We start from the raw sequence: 22,928 nt of genomic DNA, 5'->3' as shown, positions 1-22,928 counted from the left end.
TCATCCTGAAAGAGAGAGACAGTTAATATCTCCATTTTAAAGATGGAGAAACTGAGAACTCTAAACAGGAAGGAACTTGCTCCAAGCTTCCTAGACAATGTCACTCCAGGTTTCCTAAGATCTGAGCATAGTGATCTTTCAGAAATTTCAATCTAAGCCATTGTGCTTGGATTTGTGCTATTGATTTTGTTGTCTTTTTCATAAAATCGAGATGGTGGGAGCCCACCAGCTCTCCTTATTGAGCCAGTGGGAGAGATTTACCAAAGATTGTCTTGGCAGATTTACCAAAGCTTGCTTTCTCTTGGCCTGGGAGAAAGCATCCTATGTCAGGGCTCTGCCTGGCATTTGCTGGGTCACCCCAGCCCAGCTGAGAAGCTTTGCCTTCTGTGGCCTCCCTTGCCTCCCTCCCTCCCTCCCTTTTCCTTCTCTCTCCTTCCCTCTCTGTCCCTCCTTTCCCCAGTCCTTCACTTCCAGCAGTAATAGCACCAAAAGAATGGTGTGGGGCTACTTCTAGTTGTCACCCGCCCACACCTTTTTTAAATAGGCAACGTATTATTCCTCAATCTACAAATTATTAGGCAAATGCAGCTTGACAGCACAGGCCCTTCTTCAAGGCCCTTCCAACCTCCAAGATTCCAGTGGGTGGTTCTTCCTTTGTAGTATTTGAGAACTGCCACCAAATTCAAGGAATAGTCCTACTCTCTCCCCAGCTCTGTAGGGTAAAAACATAGAGGACCAGTATCTGCCCAGGGAGCTGGTGGGAAAGGTGGGCATGGGAACAGCCGGCCACGTCCGTGTAACTGTGCTCAGTGACACAGAGGGCCCCCAGAGCTTTGAGTACTTGGGGAAAGGCAACTGGTGGTGAGTGTACAACCAGGGAAGACCTCTCAGAGGAGGTGGTCCACGGAAAAGAGAGTGCAAGGATGGGAAGAATTCAGGCATCAAAGAACATGCTGGAAGATGGGCATGGGAAATGCCAGGTAAGGTGTGCACAGCAGAGCCTGGTGGTGTTGGGGGTCTGTGATTCAGGGGAGGAAGAAAAGCAGATGAGGTGTGGGCTCTGGAGCCGACTTAAGGAATTCTGACTTTCCCCAAGGAAATGGAGGGGACAGGATGGTTTCTTCACATGGGGTCTTTCTTGCAAAAGATTTGAGAACAAGCTGTACATGCTCTCCCTCTCCTATAATAAGATGAGAGCCTCAACATGGTGACCTTGAGCTTTCATTCAGATTCCTTCTCTGCCCTCTAGGGCCCTCCCACTCCTTCCTGGTGCTCCCCCTCAAGGTCCTCCTCAGCAACTTGAAGGTCAGTTTCAACTACCTGCAGCCCAGAAGGCCCATGTATGATGCTTTCTATTATTTGTGTGTGTGTGTGTGCGTGTGTGTGTGTGTGTGTGTGTGTGTGTGTGTGTGTGTGCGCGCATGCTTTTTGATCCTCTATGCCCCTATCTCCCTGTCCACCTGGCAAACATTTTATCTATGGGGACCCTGTCTGCCATAATGCCACCCCAATTCTGCACAGTGCACTACCTCAGTATCTCTGACGCAGTGTCATCTCCTGGTTTAGTCTGGTTCCCCCACTAGCTAACGAGCTCCTCAAGGCCAAAGACGGTACCCTATTTGGCCCCATGTCCTCAGGGCCTCTACAATGTCCGGCCCTTCAGTCCACTCACATATCACTCAACAGATATTCTGTTCATTCTGGAACTGGTTGTTTAACCAAAGATGGGGTGAATAGGTGGAGAGTGATGAAATGAAATATTTTTCTAATAACCGGAAAACACATGAATGCAAAATCGAGGGAATAAATGCATAAGTGAGTAAACAAAGAAGTGTGGGAATAAATGCAGAAAAAGTGAGTGCATAGAGACATGAATCAACTCTTTGAAAGGGCTGATGTGGACGGAAGCTTCCCTGTCTGAGAAAACAGCTGCAAGGAGACAGGATTCAGAACAGAAAGGGGGCCTCCTCTCTGGGCCAGCAGGAGAGGGTGCAGTTGTATTAGAAGCCCCTCTGGCCATGGGAGAAGTTGGCCTCTCCCAAGCTGCAGGGCAACTGGCAGAGTCCCTCTCAGTGGTTCTGTGTGAGCTTATGGCAAACTTATGCAGCTTCATGTGGCTTTAGAGAACCTAGACTCTCCCTTTTGGAGCCCCAGGCTCCAGGCCCCATGATTCTGCTGGGCCCTCGAGGGAGTAGGAAATTGACCCCAATTTCCTGGAGCCTTGGCCTGGGCCTATGATGCATTTGGCCTCTAGCCCCTGTAGGGCTGCAGACCTCAGCACTACACGGGCCAGAGCTGGCTAGAAAGCAGGATTTGCAGCAGAGAATATATTAGAACTAGCTGGAATCTGCTCAGGGAGATGCAAACAGGGGAGGCCTCGCCATAGAAGGTGCAAGCAGAAAGCACTGGTCTTGCTGCCTCCAGTCTGCCTGTCTTTCTCTCTTGCTTGCTCGCTCGCTCGCTCACTCTGTGTGTATGTCTGGTTCATCTGGCACTTTCTGCTGTTACATTTGCCTTAAAAATCACAGCAGCCCTCTGCTAGGCTATCTTAGCCTTCAGAATAAGGCAGTCTTGTGGGCCAGCATTCAGGGCTTCCACAATGGAACCCGGAGGACACTTCCAGCCGTGCCTCCTGCTAAGCACACATCCTCCCTTCCAGAAAAGTTAACCCTGCAAAAGTTACCTCTCTTGTTCCCCCCATACCCACACCTTTGCCTGTGCTCCTACAGAGCAGACACCTTGGGGTCTCTAGGTGTTGAGATCCTTCCTTGGAACTATATTTCAGTGTGCTCAACACTTGCCCACCACCTGCTACACAGTAGATTCTTGCTGATCACTGAGTTGAATTTGACCACAGGGGATTTGATGATGCTGAGGATCCAATCTGGGAAGACCAGAGACCACTGCTGTGGGTGCTGTCAGAGAACTGAACCAATGGCAGGGGTTTGTCTCCAAACACACAGTTCTGCATGCTAAGGTAGAATCTCACAAGAGCACTGAGCATTCTTCACCAAAACAGTTCACCTCTCTGTGCCCATGCACCTGTCTGTAAAGACCACGTGGTATGCTCTGGGTGACCCTAGATCTTTAACCACTCAGATCCACAGAGAGCGAAAGGCACTTTAATAATTCTATTTTTAAATACCTATTACATGCCAAATGCTCTCAAAATCATTTCATCAATCCAGGAGAACAGAAATCATCTCCTTTCTACAGATTTGAAAACCAAGGCTCAGAAACAAAATGAAAAAAGTGATAGCTTTTGCACCACGCCAGTGGAATGGTCAAGAACATGGACTTACACTGCCTAGGTTCAGAAGCCAGTTCTGTAACTTCCCAGCTGTGTGAACTTTGGCAAGCTCCTTCACTGCCTGTCCCTCCATTTCCTGGACTGTTCAATGGACCTGAAGTCCCCTACCCAGGAGTCACCATGGAGGACTGAGGAGTCAGTTTGTGTAATATGTTTCAAGTCTAAGGCAAACCTTGGGGTGAGCACCAGTCGATGCTCAGGACCGCTTCACAGCTCTGTCTTGAAGGGAACTCCAGAATCAGGCTAGCAACCATGGGGTTTAGAAATCGCAGGAGCCAGAAAGAGGAGGCAATTGGGTCTAGGGGTGGCCAATGCACGGCACTGGCCTCTGGGTGCCTCTACTGCCATGGAGGGCGAAGGAGAGCAGAAGGAGAATGAGGCTGCTTCCCCTGGATTAAATAAAAATCAGCAAAATAATAATGGCAGAGGGCAATGTGGTGACATTGGAGCCCGACAGCAGCAGACAGCGTGGATGCCTCGTGTGGCTGAGGTGCCATCACTGTGAAGCAACTTGGCTCAGCGACTGGCACCGGGTGAGTGTTCACCAAGTGCCAGATGCTGCTGGCTATTTTCCTCTACTTCCTGTCAAGTCCAGGGGTGACAGGTAGCCCCAGTAATGAAGATGGGCAGAAACGGTGTCTTGTGCCGTGTTGTGGTACAGAGATCCAGCTTGAGGCCTGGCTCTTCCAATAACTTGTGCAACTCAGGGTAAGTCTCTTCTCCTCTCTAGGCTTCAGGGGCCCCTTCTGGGGTGGCAGTGAGGATCCAGCTGAACTGTATTTATGGACAGCACAGGGTGTGTGGGCACACATTTAACAACCCCGAAATGAGATGCTGCCCCTACTTGCCAAGGCACTGTACCCACAGAGAGGCAAACTGTTTTGGTAAAGAATGCTCAGTGCTCTTGTGAGATTCTACTTTAGCAAGCAGAATTGTGTGTTTGGAGCCAAACCCATGCCGTTGGTTCAGTTTCCTGACAGCACCCACAGCAGTGGTCTCTGGTCTTCCCAGATTGGATCCTCAGCATCATCAAATCCTCTGTGAGACCCATGCTGTGTCCACAGGAAAGACCATAAAGACAGGGGCCAGCAAAAACATGGCTACTCTCCCATCCTTGCGAGGAACTGAGGTGCTGTGGATCTCGCTCCCACTTTCCTCTCTTGATTTGCTAAGATCCGTCACCAAGTGCCCTGCTTGGTCCACCAGGCTCCGCTAGCCTGTGTCCTGTCCTGCTGTGTGCATCTCCCAGAGACTCTATCCCAGGTCAGGGCTGGCCCTTCCGCTAGTCACCTGCAAAACCCCACAGTGAATTTGGCAGGTTGTACCTGCATTATCATCTCAGACCCAGGAGCCTTGGAGCTGGATTAACTCTGAGATAATTAGCACTTCATCCCAGCTGCCTGGGGATGGAATCCCTGCCCTTTGCCACCAGCCTGCCCTGGAAGTGTTTAGAAACAAAGGGACAAGCAGGACCATGGAGTGGAATACCCCTTCTTATCTCAGAACTGTGGACAAGAACGGAGCCTCCTCAGCTACAAAATGGGAATGCCATTTCTTTTTTCAAGTTTATCATGAGTTATCAAAATAAGAATCTTTAATAGTGGCTTGGCACTCACAGAACACCAAAAGAAATAGTTGTTATTACTAAAGTTCTCTGTCTTGATTTAGAGGGACCAGAACATACAAATGCCAGACGCTGAACAGTGCAATACCCTAAGTATAACTGTAGCTGTTTACATTTAAATTTGAATTGATTAAAATGAAATGGAACTTAATATTGAGTTGCTCGGTCACGGTAAGCATGTGTCCACTGCTTGGAAGCTACATGGGGGCAAGTGATGTGCTACAGATTGACCACAGTAGAAAGTTCTACTGGGCAGGGCTGGTCTAGAGGGACTAGTGGACCATTTTAGTCTACAGATTTATTTGGTTTCCCCATGGCTCACACAGGTCCCCCCACACCCATCTGGCCTTTCGCATGGTAAGTGCCCCTGTCTCTGACTTTCTGGAGTCCGCCAGCAGAGGGCTACGTTTCAGTCTTGCCTTTGTTTCTCACATCAGGGATTACCTGCTCCAGAATGACCTCAAAAGGCAGGTGAGTTCATTTGTGTCTTCCCAGGGGCTGACACAGAGGGTAATGCCTGCAGGTTGGACAGAGCAGAACTCCAAGGGTACCCCTAGCCACACCCTACTTTCACTGCCTGCTCAGTCCTCCCAAGGACACTATGAAGTGGGTAGTAACCTGCACGCGGAAACCGAGGAAACCAAAGCTCGAAAGAAAAGTAACTGGCCCTCCAGCTGCTAGTGGTGAAGCTGGGATCCTAACTCAGGTTCCAGATCCACCATTTTTCTGGCTCCCATGGAATAAATGGAGGTTTTATTTATCAATTTGCTTTTAGTGGCGGTGGGAGGGAGTGTGTGAGTCTTTCCCTAGAGTAGCCCCCGGCCTTTCCTGCCAGGATCTGGAAGTTGTTTGGAAAGCTCGGAATTTCTGCACTTTACAAGCTGTTCCATTCGGGATGCTCTGGGCCATACGTTTCTTGTGTTTACAGGCAGGGAGAGGGGATCTGAGGTGAATCCCAGCCTTGGCTCTCCGGCCTCTGGTCTGAGGGAGGAGGAAATCCATTTTCAGTACAAACGAGACACGTCAATTGTATTAGGAGCCCATTTGGCACGGACGCCCGCACCCTTCAAGCCGACAAGCAATACTCTGCTCGGCCGTCTAGCCCCTCCACCCTCCGCCAAACAGAGCCGCTCGAGTCACCTGATAAATTTACATATTCCTCTCCTTTAAATACAAACTGGCCATGAAAGTTACTTGGCAGGACCCAGGCCGACTGAGTTTCAGTTTGATAACATGACCACGGCCAGAATCTCATTTGACTCAGCAGTTTGGGTAACGGTTAGCAACAGGTTTATGTAAGGGAGCGTGAGAGAAGCTGATTGGCCTGCGAGAGGCCGTGGTAGCCTCTGGCCTCTGCTGGTTCCAGCACTGGTTCCTGCTGCCCTGACAGGCAAGGGTGGGAGTGTGTACAGCTTGCACAAGTGTGTACCAAAGCCGAGGAGTGTGTGCTGCCAAGGCTCATCAGGTGCTGCCTGCTGGACCCAGGCTAGCTGAGGGCAACTGGGCTCTGCCTCCATTGATACCAGCTGTGCTACCTTGGGTGTTGAGTGCAACCTCTCTGAGTTCTGACTTACTCAAATATGAGAGGATATGGCTTCCACGTTTATTTCATCCCTTTCTCGTGACCTTAATTCCACTGTCACTTCCTGGGTACCTACTAGGTGCCTGGTGCTGTCCTAAGTGCTGAAGGTGCTGCGAAGTGAAAGGAGCAGGGGAGGATTTCACAGTGCGGTGTGGGAAAGAGAAATGAAAGCAGATGATGATAATGTCCTGTGGCCAGTGCTGTGAAGGGGGAACCCTGAGAGAAGCACTGAGCCCCCAAACAGAAGAGAAGGGGCTACGGGAGGAACAGTGCCTGGGCTGAAGCATGGAGCATGGTGAGTAGGACGACAGTTGGAAGGGGCAAGAGAACTGATTAAGGCAGAGAACAGAGGAGGGAGGGAAGGAGATCTGTTCTACTGGAGATGGAGAGGGTCTGCAGGCTGCCCAAGGAGCTGGGATCTTACCCCCAAGGACAGAGGGTTCTGGCTCCTGAAGGGCTATAAGCAGAGTGATGTCATCATCAGAAGGGGAATGAACAAGAAGCTCAAGGTGGCCCGGGAAAGAGGGGATGGTGGCCCAGGTCAAGGGGGTGTCGTTGGGAACAGACGAGAAGAGCGTTGAGAGATGTTCTGGAGGGACAATGGGCAGGGCTGGGGAATGGCCTGGATGAGGGAGAAGGAGAAAGAGGAGTCAAAGATGCTGCTCAGGCAGCACCTGGAGAGTGGAGGCTCAGACTAGCAAAGACCAAGAGAGACCAGAGGAGCCTGGCGAGGACGAACTGCACTGTGTCCCCTTCTTCCCCAGGATTCACAAACAGCCCTGCTGGCCCTGCTTGGGTCCCTTTCTCTCTGTGCCTCAGGAGACAACAGATGTCTACAGACAGCGATGCTCTAGTGACCGTAAACACACCAGGCACCGATGCAGGAGGCCAGGGTACGGCAACGGCCCTGGTCCCTCCTATCAGAAAAACTTCACTCCTCGGTTTCTTCCTCCGGGATTCTACACGAGACTTCCTCTAGCGCTAAAATAAAAATTCAGCTAAGAATCTTTGGACAAATATAACAGTGTTGTCAGATGAGAAATGAAGCTGGGAGAGATTACCAGGGGAGACAGTTGGTCACTCCCACGGTGGCGATGCTGGCGTTCTACACGCCAGGCCTGGGCAGACGGGGTGCCGGAGAAGGGGACATTGAGGGTCAGGTGGATCTCTGGCCAGCAGAGAGGAGGTGGTTGCGGAATGGATCCCAGTTTTCCACGAGGCTTACCTGGGAGGCATCACTGTCTTCGCACTTGATCCTACACTCGCTGTTGAACTGGAAGCCATTGGTGCACTGGTAAAGCCCGTGGAATTTGGGTGGAGGCGGGTCACAGGTCACAGGAACACAAGCGCTCTCCTGCCAGCTGCCATCCTGGGTACACTGAGTCTTGAAGGCCCGTCTTTAAGAAAGAGATGACAGAAGAGACATCGTAAGGACCAGGTGGCTAGCTCCATGCCCTCCCCAACACCAGGGGGTGGCCTCACATCTCTCTCCCTAATCTTGATTCCCTGCCTGACCCGTTGGGTGGTGGAGCATGTACAGAGATAAAGGAAACCCCGTTCACAGAAGCCCTGCATAGGAGGCAGGCAGGACTGTCAGGCTTTCTCAGCTACATGTGGGTTGAGATAAAACTCAAGCTCCAGGTGCCCCTTTCTCTCCCTTTCTCCCCAAGTGTTTTGATGGGTGCTGGCACAACGATGATACCCACTCCCACTGTTTATTGAACAACTGCTATGTGAAAAGCACTTGGCAAGCACTTGGCACACAGCCTCCTTGACTCCTCACACCCACCTGACGGGGTGACTGGTACTACCATCCTGATCTTGCCACTGAAAAATGGAGGCTGGAGAAGGAAAGGCACTTGCCTGAGACCACCTAACCACTCTGCAGCCCGGCTGGAATAACCCAGTGGCACGACTCACAGGTAGGTACTGCCTCCTGCAGAGCCATGAGCGGGTCCTTCCCACTGGGCAGCCCATCTGCCTCTGCTCCTCCCCCGATCCCTTGGGGACTTTCCTGGGTACACTTACTTCTTTGACTTCCGAGAGGAGCCGGGCACGTGGTATCCTGGTTTACACTTGTACTTGCAGAAGGAGCCCACTTTGTGCTTGTTCTCTCGGCACCGGGCCGTCTGGAGGTCTGCGTTGGGCACCGGGGGTGGAGCCAGGCACATGAGCTCACACAGGGCCTCTGGGAAGGACCACAGCCCATCCTCCATACAGGTCAGGAAGCTGTTGTTGCCTGGAGCACACAGAGAGGCAGAGGAGTCCCTGAGAGTTGAGCTAATGCTCTGGCTACCTGGATTTTAGCCAGCTTGATGGCCCAGAGGATCCCTGATATGGAATTCCAGTTCCTTCCACCTATAACTGAGGACCCAAGGGAGCTCAAGAGAGCTGCCGTGAAGGAGAGGAGGCTCCAGCTGGGGGAGATGATCACCCTGTACCTGCAGTGAATTAAACTCCAAGGCTTCCGACGCCTGACTCTCAACCTCTCGCGCTGCACCAGAAAGAGGCTTTTGCAATCCCTCCTGTCTCTCCCTTTCCTGGGCATCCTTCCCCAGAGGTGAAGGACTTGCTTTCCAACAGTTGACAGCATGCACTCCTCTCGGAACTTACTCCAAGATCTGCTATCAGTGCTCTGTGTACCACTCCCCTGAGGCCTGGGCCCCAGAATCTGTTCTGGCCCGCTGGTGCCTGGAAGTGACAGCATCGTGTTATCAGGAGGTTTGACTTTCTGTCAGGCCCCGGCGCTCAGTGAAGCTCTGCCAAGGCAGCTGAGAGCACAGCACTTCCTCTCAGCCTGTGCCAGCGCGGACAGAGTGCTGATTGCCACCGGGATGCTGGCCTCATGGGGAACTTTGCAAAGAGAAGTAATACTCAGCAGTGAGGCTCCTCACTGCCAGCTCATGTATTATCAAAGCACAGCCTGCCCGAGACTCCCTAGGACAATTACAGGAGGACCTGAATCGTGTTTCTCCGTGGAACATCCCCCTTCCTGGCTATTAGTGAATGGTGCTGACAACCAGGGCTGGAAGCCTGGGATTTGAAGGCTGGAGGGGTGGAGTGACAGGGAGGCAACTGACATTTACTGAGCAGTTACTATGCACGGAATGATTCTCTTATGCATTCTTTTCTGTTCTCATAATCAACAGTGGGTTTTAGTGTGACCATTTTCACGTGGAAATGGAAACTCGGAGAACAAGGTGACTGGACTTCTTAGCTTGTGTTACAACCTCTATAGGAAAAGACAAAACTCAGGTTCAACATTAATTTTGTCTAATCAAAGGGTTGGTTGTTTTTAATGGGAAGTTGGCTGTATATGCTCAGCAGAGCCCTTATTTTCCATTCTGGGAAAACCCACTTCAACTTTCCTAACCGTGGAAAGTAAACAGTTGCTTTCTGATGCTGAAAAGATCAAATGCAATGACAGTCATGAAAAGTGCTGTTGATGTCCTTCTTGCTTCACTTCCTCTCTCCTTCCCTCCTCCTTACGCTTTCACCTTCCCTAGCAGGTTTGAAAGGAGCATGTGAGCTGCACAGAATCCTTAGTTCATTCAACAGGCATCTGTTCAGTGTTGGCTATGTGCCAGAGGCTTTTATAAATTGGGGGCAAAGCAGTGACCAAAACAAAATAAAACAAACAGAAAAAAATAACCCTGCCCTTTTGGAGTTTATAATCTAAAGAGACAGGAAGAGATGCAATAAATCATACGAAAAAAGTAGATGACTTATTGTGTTAGAGGATGGCGAGGACTACGGAGAAAAATAAAGTAGAAAAGGGAGAGAGTGATTTGCAATGAGAGGTCGGCCCCTCTGCTTTTCCTAGCAACATTCATTTCCTTCTATTTCTTCCCTTGTAAATACAATTTCTCTCATAAGAACAAGACAACTCAAGGTCTGTAAGACCCACAAAAAGCACTACATTGATAAACTGTGGTCCTGCCCACTACAGATACCTTCCCATCATGTAAGAAGGGTAAAGGAGCCAGGCACAGAGGTGCATGCCTATAATCCCAGGGGGTTCCAGAGGCTGAGATAGGAGGCTTTTGAGTTCAAAGCCAGCCTCAGCAAAAGCGAGGCAATAAGCAACTCAATGAGAACCTGTCTCTGAATAAAATATACACAAAAAATAGGGCTAGTGATGTGGCTCTGTCATTAAGTGTCCCTGATTTCAATACTCAGTACCACCCCAAAAAGAGTAAATGATATGGCAGGGTGATTTCATTTGACTTCCACAGAAGCAGAGAAGCTTCCAGAACACCTGTAACTACAAACTCTACAAACTTCTCTTTGTGCTGCTTTTGGAATTGGGTTGGTCAGTGCTTTGGAGCACCCAGGCATGACATAAGCCTAGTGAGAAGGGAACTATACAAGATTCGGGGAGTAAGCACTTTCCAAATTGCTCAAGAGGGATAAAATCTCTGTGGACAAAGCATTGGAACTCTCTTACCCAGTCCACTGGATCAGCTATGCAAATTTTAAATTGTGAAGTGGGAGTCATTGTTCTTCTGTGGCAAGACAAAATAAAAACTGCTCATCAAGAGAGGAAATGTAAACTCTCTCCATTCTGGGAGAGTGTAAATAGGAGTCAGCAGTGTCAAAAGAAGAGCCACCCTAACAGGATTGTGATTCAGGACCATGGATATGTCCCCACCCCCACAAGGAACTCATGAGGTGCAGACAATGGGCTGTACAGAATCTGGATTTCCAAACCCCCGCTGCTGCCGCAACATGGACCCACCAAGTGAATCTGAAGAAGGAAGGACATGATGCAGGGAATCTGCATCCTTCCCTCATGCCTGACATTGACCTCTATATACTGAAGGGTGCTCACTGTTCTGGCAACTCTCTGCTTGAGTGCTCTGCCCATTCACAGGGCAAACTCAAAGTGCCAAGTAGTTAATGCCTCCAAAAGCAGCGCTCAACTGGTGGTGGAGCTGGTGGATTACATGCCAGTGGTCAGAGTTTTGATTGCTGGGTGCATTCAACACTGTCCCTCAGTGCTCCCCAGAAGGACTGAGATCTAGTTGTCCAAAGTAGCAATTAGCTTTGGAAGAGCCCCTTATTAACCTGTGAATTTCGTGCCTCTTATCCTCAACCTGACCCCATTTCCTGGAAACACAACTTGGATCACAGAGTAAAGGTGCATCTGAGCCTGGACTTCCCAGGAGAGGCTAAAACTGTTGATATTAGAGAGTAGGTTCCCATGAGTTTGGGGTCCCTGTATCTTCACTTGCTCATCTTTTAAATTCAGGAAAACAAATCTTGCTCAGCCTGTCTACAAATGTGGTTAAGGACACTTCAATCTCTAGTGAGCAGTAAAAAAAATTGTAAACTGGTAGCAACGTCAAAGGAGAAGTGTTTTTTTTTTTTTTTTGTATTTCATTGAAAAGATTACCCAGAAACCCAGGTCTCTTTGGGTGTGCTTTTAAGGAAAATAAGTTCTGGTGTTCTATGGAACCACAGGGTGACAGCAGTCAACAATACCATATTGTATGTTTCAAAGAAGCTAGAAGAAAAGATTTTGAATGTTCACTCCAGAAAGAGATGATAAATGTTTAAAGTGATGGATACGCCAGTTACCTTGATTCCATTACACAATGGACACAAATATCAAAACAACACATTCACTCCTGAAAGTATATTTGATTATAATGTGTGAATCAAAAACAATTAAGAACTGAAGTCCACACAGAACATTTTCCAAGGGGAGAAGTATCACAGCTTCAGTCTGATTTCCTTAACATTTGCTCTACTGTCTGGCACTGCCTGGATCACAAGGCAAGGGCTGTATCCTGCTCATTCTTTATTCCTAGAACCTGAACTTCTGCCAAGCACACAGTAGGTCCTCAGTTTCCATTCATTACAACATAATGTTTCATGAATCTAACTGTGATCTTGAACACATCATTTAACCTGACTGGCCTTAAACTAAAGCTGTATCTGCGTTCCTGTTCAGTGTTGATGTTTTTGGATGTGAAAGGATACTTACTGACCACTACACAGGAGAAATCAGGACGGCAGTGAGCTGAACTGGAGAAGGGGACTGGGACCAGTGGTTTTGCAAGGGATACCCAATTTCATTGCTCTTGGTAAGAAACAGATGGTAACAGAAGGTAGGGAAGAAGGTAAACTGAGGATCCGAGGCACAGATGGAGGAGAGGGCCAGGTAGGACAGGAAATGGGGGAACAAAGGATGTCAGGCTGATTGCATTCCCAAAAGCAGCCCATGGGAACTTGCGCCAGCCTTGGTGCTGGAGAAGGGCAGAAAGAAGTAAAACAGAAAAAGCCCAGGCACTAAAAGAAGCATATGATCCTCTGCTGATGGGAGTTCGGAGAGCACATTTTTAGCCTCTTGGAATCCCAGTGAGTTAACGATTATTTTCGAGTTGAGCCTGACATTCCCAGAAAGCATATCGCTTACTCAGGAATGCTGTGCTCTCAACTCCAACGTGGGTGAATGGGATTACATTTTGATTGTTTAATCCCTCCCCACTTTGCTTTTTTCTAAATCTCTAAAAGGAGTTCAGCCAAGGGCTATCTGTAACTGAGTCCACTAGGTAGACACAAGAAGCCTGACTGGTGCTATCTCCTTGATCCTCCTATTAACCCAATTCCTCACTAACACCATTCTGTAAGTGAGAAAACTAAGATGAGGGGGGGTCCTGCTAATCATTATGCAAACTAAAGCTGGGACTCAGTCTAGGTCTATGGACCCTTATGTGATGGCTTTAGCTCACTGTAGAGCTTCTACCCAGGAGCATGGCCAAAGAAGAACTGTTAACCAGAGAAAAATCTCATGGAACCAGGAATTTAGACCAGCGGGTATCCTAGAATCAAGGACTAGCCATACAATAGGATTCCACCCACCTTACTCTCTTCCTGGTCTGTTCAATAGGGGTCCCTCATTTTCAAATATATTTACCAAGGTGGCCCATTTATTATTCCAAATATTGCATACAAAGAAAAGTTCAAAGAAGCCATTTTCAGGGATAATTGATGAAGAAACTTTCCTAAGAGTAAGAAGGGAATCTGGAATGCTGGGCACTTCTGCATAGTCAGGGACAGAGAAGGGCAAATGAAAAACACAAACTAGATTCCTTCACTAGGGCAAGCAACAGGGTTCAATGTTGGGTCCTGTAGGAAGGACATGGCTACCCATATGCCCATCTTCAGTAAAGCCTAAGAAATCAGAAAATGCTCAATGGGATTGGGAATCTTATAGAAACTGGTGAACAACAGGCTGTTTCAAATGTAAGGATAAATAGGCAACATAGAGATAGAAAAGTCAGCCCGAGCTAGGAGCAGGAAACAGACCTTTTACAAAGATCTTGGTAAGAAGGGGGCATGCTTCCTCAGGAGCTGCACTCCCTAGTAAATATTAAATGCACCCAGCACGGTTGAGTTGAGTTGGGGTTAACTAGGTGATGGGAGTAATGTTGTATTTTTAGCCATGTAATTAAACATTTATGATTCTGATCTCGAGGTTGTCCTTTCTGAATTTAGGAGGACTTTTCCTCTCACGCATTTTTGCAGGTTCTGCCTGTGCTCATTTGATAAAGAACCTGGGAAGGGAGTGAGTTGAAGATCGCGAACTCACAGGCTTTTCCATACAGATCTTAAAGAGAAGCTGGAATTCAAGTGATATTTTAGGACATTTGAGGACAATTCATCTGGGATGTAAGGACAAGTGGGTCTGTGCTGTTTGGATGACACTAAGGTTCTTTGAGTCCATTCTCGGCAGACTGTCCTGGTTGGTGGCTGCTTGTCTAAAGACACTAGCCCTGTGACTGGTGGGAGGAACGTGAAGAATGGAGTTTGTCCCCCTATTTCCTAGCATAAGGACTCCATAGGACAAAATGGGAGGGGCTGAGAGTACACTGCTCAGGTCTTTCTAGGGTTGTTTCTTAGAGACAATGAGAATTTTCCAGCCCTTTCTCCACTCTGCCATCATATACACACCACCTCTTTTAATCTTCCATCTGGCCCTTCAACCTGGGCTCTGGGAAGCCTATTTTATAAATGAGGATACAAAGGCTCACAGATGTGAAAATGCTCCCCTCAAGCCGGTCAAGGGCACAGCCCAAAACAGAACCTTGGACTTGTGATTCTAAAGCTGCGGCTCTTTTGGATTAATTTGCAAAGAAAGGGGATAGGGGAGGTAGAAGGGAAGATCAAGAAGCAAACAAAATAACAGGGGGAAAAAAGTTGTCTTGATCACCCCTCTGCTCCCTGGCTTGCGAAAAGAGGCAAGCGAGGTGGCATTAACAGGCTCATCAGTCCGGCGGCCGCAGATCCAAGCAGAAGCCTCAGGACGGGGAATCTGTGTACCCCACGATGCTGACAAGCGAACTTGGTCCTAGTGGGTCGGGGTGGGGAGCAGAGAGGTACTTCCCGATATCCTCCAGGGAACAGGGTTGAGATCAACAGCTCTCAGAGTGATTGTCCCCTGAGGCCTCCTCTCTGCAGCAGGGTCCCCTCCCCTGGCTCTACTCAGCAGGCAAGCCATGGCAGATGGGTTTGCATCACCTTGATTAAGGATTATTATTAGCCACAATGAAAGCTGTAATAATCAATGCTAATTTATACACCTCCTTCCCCCAAGGGCCTCTGATTGAGAGAAGTGTGATTTCCTAGCCTGCAGTTATTAATACACCCTGCATCCCACTGCCAAATGGGGCCAAGCGATGGACTTGGATGGCCCAAAAGTTGGAATGTGTCCAGTTTCCATCGGTCTCTTCACCTCTCTCTGACCTAAATGTTCATAGTGGCTCCAATGAAATGTCTAATAACTTTCTATTCAAATCTTCTTGGGTTAAAACTGAGAGGAGTTGAAGGAGGTGCCCTAGATAGATTTCCTGTCTTTCTTTGGGGGGCAGTTGTTTTAGTAAGATCTCTGGGCCTTTCATTGGCTTCTTAAAGGAAACATGTCCGGGGTGTCTTTTTCTTTCTTCAATGCATCCAGCCAGCCAGGCAATAGCGTTTCAGCGAATCTTACCATATTCCAGGTCTGGGGCTTGCTGACAGCAACATGACAGGGGTTAGACATGGTCACCCTTCTAAGGGACTCAAGCCCATAAGGGCTTCCTAACCTTTTGGGGTCATGGGTGGATCTTCCTGAAAAACCAGGGGAAACTACGGGTGCCCTCCTTGCTTCACAGTGCCTGAAAGGCAGGCACACACATGAGCACATCTAAGTTTACAGTGACTCATGGAGCCCAGTGCAGTGGCCCATGCCTGTCATCCCAGTGGCTCAGGAGGCTGAGGCAGGAGGAATTGTGAGTTCCAAGCCAGCCTCAACAAAAGTGAGGCCCTGAGCAACTCAGTAAAACCCTGTCTCTAAATAAAATACAAAAATAGGGCTGGGGATATGGCTCAGTGGTCCAGTGCCTCTGAATTCAATTCCTGGTAACCTCCCCCCAAAAGAAGAAGAAACTCATGAACTTGCCTCCAGGGAAGTTCCATATGCCACAGAAGCCCATTCAGGCCCACTCTGTAGCATGATGGACCCCAAATTAGGACCCCCATGTTCAAGTGAGTATTATTCTGGATATTTGCTAAAAGGGTGATATATCCTCTGATATACCAAGTGATGTGGCTCCGTCATTGAGTGTTGCTGATTTCGATACTCAGTACCCACCCTCAAAAAAGTAAATGATATGGCAGGGTGATTTCATTTGACTTCCACAGAAGCAGAGAAGCTTCCAGAACACCTGTAACTACAAACTTCTCTTTGTGCTGCTTTTGGAATTGGGTTGGTCAGTGCTTTGGAGCACCCAGGCATGACATAAGCCTAGTGAGAAGGGAACTATGCAAGATACAGGGAGTAAGCACTTTCCGAATTGCTCAAGAGGGATAAAATCTCTGTGGACAAAGCATTGGAACTCTCTTACCCAGTCCACTGGATCAGCTATGCAAATTTAAAATTGTGAAGTGGGAGTCATTGTGACACCCTCCAAAACTCAGTCTCATGTCAAAACACAGCACATACTTGATTAGAAGCCAGACACATTCATCCTGAAATTGCTGCAGAGTGACTCTGTGAGTTTATGCAAATTTCTTCCCTTCCTTCACTGGGCTTTGAGTTCTCAATATTTCCAGTTACTCTTGCCGCGCTCGGATAGCTCCTCCGACACTCTGGGACCTGCCGACCATCTCTCACTAGTTTCCCAAGTGTGGTCTCTTCTCCAGTCTGCACACTTTTTCTTATTCAATTCCACCAGTGCCCAGGCCAGGGTGATGATATCATTCCTGCTCCTCTCTCCCCAGCCCACCCCCTTGCTAGAGAAGAGCAGCCGGCATTAGAGACAGAGAGACTTGGGAGACAACAGAGTCCCCACCACTGATAGAACAGCCTCGGGCAACTTCTTTAAACTCAGTGACTCAGTTTTCACCTCTGTGAAATGGAGATACTAATAATAGGAACTCACAGGGCTTACTGGGCCCTAATCATACAGAGTGAATTAATTGCATCAGTTCCAAATATTATCCTTTCCCTCCCTCCTTATCTCTCATTTATTGATTTATTATTATAACATTTGCATTCTTGAAGGGAACTTGACTTCTATTTGTACCCACATATTTTTTCCCCCTAGTGACACATTCAGTAGGAAGACATTAGTGGTCCAGCCCATGGCATTTGGGACCCAGGAAAAGGGCCTGGAAGCAGCCTCTAGGTTTCCCACAGGTAAAGGGGGGTGGCAATACTGAGGCCAAGGGCCCAGGATACCTTTCAGCTGAGCAGGGTGACGGCACTGAAAGGAGCATCTGCTGCCAAAGGTGGTGCCCTCAGGACAGGAGAAGGAAGCGGCATAGACATGGTGGTGGTCTGGGGCGCCGCAGTCCACGGGCTCACACACCACCTGCTTGCTCCACTTGCCCTCTGTGCAGGTCACCGTGACGCTGGGTCCCACCTGAAAGACAGAGACAGGAGCAGTGAGGGACAGCCGACCGGACCCTGGGTGTGGGAAAATACCCTACTCTCCCAGGTGACAACGGAGTCTTGTCCAGAGACCGGAGACCAATGTTTAGCAGTGAGCGTTCGCTCAGGTGAACAATCTCCCCCACTGGGTGGATTAGATATTTCAGCTCCCACACCATTTACAAGTGCAGAAACGGAAGCTCAGAGACATTATATGATCAGTCCCAGGTTATCCACCTGGAAAAAAAAAAAAAAGATAAATGGGACTTGAATCCAAAGACTATGCTTTCTAAAAGCTTCCTCTAGCATCTTCCAGACCATTATTTTCCTCTTATGGATGAGAGATTAATGGTGACATAAGACCTGCATGGTGATTTCTTAAAGAAAACAGACTCAGAAACATGATCCAATGTGGAACTTGGAATTCTTTTCTTGGAGGAGGCTACCAGGGGTCCGGTCGAGGGCTTGGTGCATAGTAGGCCCTGCCCCGGGATAGAGGAGGCCTGGGAGTTTGCCCTTGGTGTTATGAGCAAACGCCTTTCCTTATCTCAGTTCTCACATTGGCCACACCAGTGGGTGCAACCCCAGGATTGCTTTAAGAGCCACTCCCTAGGTTGAGATTTGATGGCTCGATAGTCAAGAGAGACAGACGTGAAGAACAAACAAGTGGAGGAAAAACCAAAAGTCTGACAGAGATCAGAACTAAATCACAAGATGGTAGGGCTGTGTAGGTGGAAGGGTGAGGCCATGCCATGGAGCCAAGGGAAGGACGGACGGTCATTGGCAGCCCGGGGCCTCTATTCAAGGAGGAAGCCGCCAAATCCCAGGGGATTGGGGATGCCAAGTGTTGATCTGAGATTTTTTTAAAAGCAAACGACATTTTCCTCTCTTAAGTACACATCAAAGCAGCAGAGGTCCCACTGCCAAAACAGCCGGATTGTCTCCATAGGCGTTCAGACCTGGCATGTCTGACACACGGAAGAAGGTGTCTCAGATGAGCAAGCCCAGAAGCTCTGTACAAATAGGCGTTCCCAGCAATAATGAATGTGCCCTGTGTGTTTGCAGGGTGAAGGCAGAGGCTATTGGCAGGGCTCCAGAAAAAGGTGTATCTAGCAACAGAGCTCTGGAATCCTCCAACCCCAGGACCGGAAAGACTTTCAACTATAAACGTCTCTCACTTCCCCATACCCCACCCAAGACACCAAAGTAACATCTGGCTGAAGTAATATTCTGCCACGGCACTCAGATCCACTCAGGACCATGGACCTCAGGCAGGACACCTCCACGTCTTCCATGAGCGCCGCTAATGATTTCCCGAAGCTTCTCTGCTGCTGAGGTCTTACCGCGGGACTCCAAGCCACCCACGTGGGCAGCCAGAAGAGACTTTGTCAAGCATGATTGGACCATGCTGTGTCCTTCAACAGCTCCCTGTTGTCCTAAACTGCCTAACTAAGCTGGGAGGGCCCCACACCAGCGGACCCAGCTGGACCCTCTTGCCTGATGACTTAGTGAGTTTAGAAAAAGGACAGTGTTTCCACCTGTGACATGCCCATTGTCAGCAACAGGCTTCCACTCGTCACTCCTGCCCTGCCAGAGCATACACCTATCCCTTCCCCCAGCATGCACCGCTTTGTTTAGCTGTCTGCTTCCCCATTGGATGGTCACAATGTCATGTCACCCGTTCCAGGGCACTTTCCTTGCATCCCGCTGTGCTTCCAGGCCACAACTCATGAATTGTTTGTCTCCGCTCCCCAAGTAGCACTAAGCTCCTTGAGAACAGGGACTAGGTCTCTCTTAATCGCCAGGATCTAGTACTGCGTCTGATTCATAGTGGGCACGTTTCGTGATGGATGAATGGAAGAGCACCTCTTAGACACAGGGCTCACCTCTTCCTAAAGCTGCCCCATTCTAATATGATAGAGTTCTGACTGCAAGAGATTCATTCCAGAATGCTCAGCCCGTGGCCTTGCAGATTTGCAACCTACAACAGACATGGTTGTGTGCGGGTGTGGAACACAACTCTGTACAAGCAGCCTTCTTTCAGAGATTCCAGATGGCTTTGTTAGTTGCTTGATCCATTCATTTGTTGGGGGTGGGGTGGAATCTACTCTCTATGTTGTGTGACAACCCTGTCTTAAGTGCTGGGGATTCTGCAGGAGCATGTTCTGCACCCACCAGCCTCACCAGGGTTCTGCACTCAGCACCTGCACGCACCTGGCTCTTGATCAGTTCATCGTCCCGCTGTATCTGGAGCACGTAGCCTGTCCGGCAGCTCACAGTGCACTGGGCGCCATGGTAGCGGTCGCTGCTGGAGCAATTGAGAAAAGCATTCTCCATGGCCAGCTCTGGGCAGTCGGTGGCCTCACAGGCGAAGTGCACACAGCTAGAGAAGGAAGAAACAAGAGGGTCAGAAGGGATTTCCTCCCAGGAAAACCACAATCCAGCTGGAAGATAGAGACTGAGCCTCTCTCCCCAGAATTCCTGGAGGCTGAGGCTAAGTGGAGGAAGGGTGCTGGCTGAGGTAGAGAAGACTGACTCTGGAGGCCATGCGTAAGATTTATCCTTACAAGCTCAACTTTGGAGACAGACAATCTAGGGTTCAAATTGTACCACTTGAAAGGGTTGTGGTTATCAGGTTTCAGAACTCGTGGAACCTCAGTTTTCCCATTTAAGAAATGGGGATCATTAGGATTATAGCAACTATTTATTGAGTTTCCTATCTCTCAACCACTGGGTTGAGTGAAAACCTCTTTGTTTTTTATAAGAGTAAACACCTTCAAGGGTCATGGGGAGGATTAAACCGGTTAATTCAGGAAATACACATAGCAGAGTTCCTGGCACATAATCAGCACTCAATAACCGGTTGCTAATTTTATCAATACATTTGTGCTCTCTTCTCTAGAAGCTGTGTGACTCTGGACAAGCCAAATGTCTCTCTAGGATTCTGTGTACCTTCAAGTTCAGCTGACCTCATAGAGCCATGAGACTCAAGTGAGGGAAGTAAAAGTCTTCCGTACCTGCGAAGCAACTGAAGAATTCTTAGTAAAGTTGTACAGCATGCTCTGCACCTTGCTATAATTGCTGTCCCTACTTTTTCTGCCAATCTGAATCCTACCAATTCTTGGAGGCTGAGTTACCTGTAATTGCTATAGGAAACTTTCCCTTTGTTCCCCAAGTGAGCTCCCTTCCAAGCATTCTGCCGTTCTTTCTCTGACAAAAGTGTTTCATGCTGAATGCGTTGAAAACACAGGGCCTGGGGACCCACAGGACTGCAGTCTGTGTCAGCCTTTAAAGATAGGAATGCAAACAACATCAACCCCTGTGCCTGGATGATCTTCCCCCTTGCGTTACAGCTGTGCTGACTGTGGGAACATAACTCACTGGTGGCTTATGCACAAGAGCTCACTCTTTGCTTACAAGCACCTTGTGGGCTAAGTGCGCCTCACTTCAGAGTTGGAAAAATTGAGGGCTAGCAGGATTAAGTCACCTATTTATCTTCCCACCCACATGTGTGACCCCAGAGTCCTTGCTGTTAACCTTGCCCATGGTCCAGGACTAGAATATCCTGAGGGCAGAGGAAAGACCTTTTTCATCTCAGTGTACTTTGCATTGTGACTAAAAATGCCTGGCAACTGATGTTGCCTAAACTGAAATAAACAAACTAGGTGGTGCCTTGCAATGGCTCCTAAGAATCTGAGACTTTATTCTAGAATAAACAGAGAAGGCTTCTTATGCCCTGTTCTGTCTGACTACTGCTGCTTCTACCCCAGCACCTGGCCTACTGTGAGCAGAGTCTTGCATTTTGGCCTACCGGTGAGCTAGATTTGCATTCAGAATCTGGAGACTCTCATTTTCCTATTTCCATCCAGGATACCGGAAAACATTTTTAACAAACCAGATTCAGAAGAGCTTCCCAATATTTTCCTTGGTGCTGTTTCAGGATATCCCACTGAGCCTTCCCCGCCGTACACTACCTACTGATCAAAAGTATGGTGAAAGCCAGGTGTGTTGGTGCAGGCCTGTCATCCCAGCGGCTTGGGAGGCTGAGGCAGGAGGATAGCAAGTTCAAAGCCAGCCTCAGCAACGTAGTGAGGACCTAAACTTACTAAGACCCTGTCTCAAAATAAAAAAATAAAAAGGGTCAGAGGATGTGGCTCAGTGGTTAAGCACCACTGGGTTCCATCCCTGGTTACAAAAGAAAAAATGAAAAAAAAATTCTAGCAAAAATAGAGTAAAGGAAACTGAGCTAACAGCCTCCAGGACAAATCACAAACAAATTCCTTTTCCTTTTCTTGAATACGCAGAGAAGGACAAGCATTTAATTCCGGGCTCAGGCCCTCCCTGGGGTGGCTTTGTATTGGCCACACACCTCATTTCTGAAAGGCAGGGCCACTGCCATTAAATGGCGCTGGCAGAACTACTTCCATTCTCCACCCTCTCTTCACTCCTGACAGCCCGGTGCTGTGCCACGTGGAGACCTCCAAGAGGCTGCAACTGCGGGCGTCCACACAAGGGCTTTGACCAAACAATGCATCTGTTCACGTTGTGGGAGCACTGGGGGAAGAGCCACATGGTTCCAATTTAAATAGATTTACTCCATGAGCTACCAGCTACCGAGCTGTTCTTGGGACCTGCGCCTTACAGAGTGGACAGCTCACTCTGCTCCCAGGAGGCACCGGGGCTCCTGCCCTGTTGAAGACCCAGAGAGGAGAAAGCACTTTCTTCTCTGGGCTCTGAGCCATCGAGGGGAAACCAGCACCCCGCTTGTTCTGTCACATTAAAGATTTTCCTCGTGGGAAAGGGGAACACGGAAACGCTTCATTTCCTTGGATGGAGAAAAAACGAAAGGCTTCTTGATCAGGGAAATCTGAGTGCACGTCCTAGCTCTGCCATTTATCAGTTATTCTACCTTGGAAATTCACATGACATCCTGAGCCATGTGTTCGTCCATTCAACAGCCCTCGACTGGGGGCCTCACCGAGTCAGGCATTCTTGGAGGGAACGAGTAAGTGGATGAGCATTTTGACCTCTGCTGTCCTGTCAGTTGAAAAAGGTGGTCCTTTGTATTTAAAAAGGGAGGACAGTGCCAAGGAACGGTAACCAATGAGAGCATTTTGGATAGCGATGTGCACCATAAGACATTGAAACAAAGTAAAATTATAGAGGTTGATTATTTGTGTTGGGGGTGGGGACTTTTTATGGAAGGATCCAAGAAGAAGGGGCATTTGAACTAAGACCTGGGTGAAATGAAGGGACCAGGCATACAAAGTGTTGGAGCAGAGGGTGTCCCAGGCAGACTGAAATGCTGGTGTGATGATCCAGGACAGGACAGGGTATGGTGTGTTTGTAGAAAGGGAAGGTGAATATCTGAGAAATGCTTTGGAAACAACGAAGCTCCCCGCAGGTGTTCTCTTGACTCTGCCTCTTTCTGCCATAGAAAGAAAATATTCCCAGGTCTCAGAAATGACTAGACCAAAAAAGTTTCATGTGCAGG

General features: G+C 48.7%; 1 protein-coding gene across 1 annotated transcript in view; it reads right to left on the bottom strand.

Moving 5' to 3' along the window:
* The window catches only part of Pappa (pappalysin 1), a 237,274-nt gene that overhangs the window by 37,542 nt on the left and 176,804 nt on the right, over positions 1 to 22,928 (bottom strand). The window contains exons 14-17 of the mRNA XM_078048072.1: positions 19,649 to 19,817; positions 17,243 to 17,426; positions 8,545 to 8,755; positions 7,742 to 7,913 (exon numbers count right to left, since the gene is read on the bottom strand). Of these exons, the coding sequence (XP_077904198.1) occupies positions 7,742 to 7,913; positions 8,545 to 8,755; positions 17,243 to 17,426; positions 19,649 to 19,817 (736 nt within the window). The remainder of the gene's footprint in view (positions 1 to 7,741; positions 7,914 to 8,544; positions 8,756 to 17,242; positions 17,427 to 19,648; positions 19,818 to 22,928) is intronic.

The sequence above is a fragment of the Ictidomys tridecemlineatus genome, chromosome 4, assembly GCF_052094955.1.
Source record: "Ictidomys tridecemlineatus isolate mIctTri1 chromosome 4, mIctTri1.hap1, whole genome shotgun sequence".
NCBI lineage: Eukaryota > Metazoa > Chordata > Mammalia > Rodentia > Sciuridae > Ictidomys > Ictidomys tridecemlineatus.
This window is presented reverse-complemented; position numbering and strand designations above follow the sequence as displayed.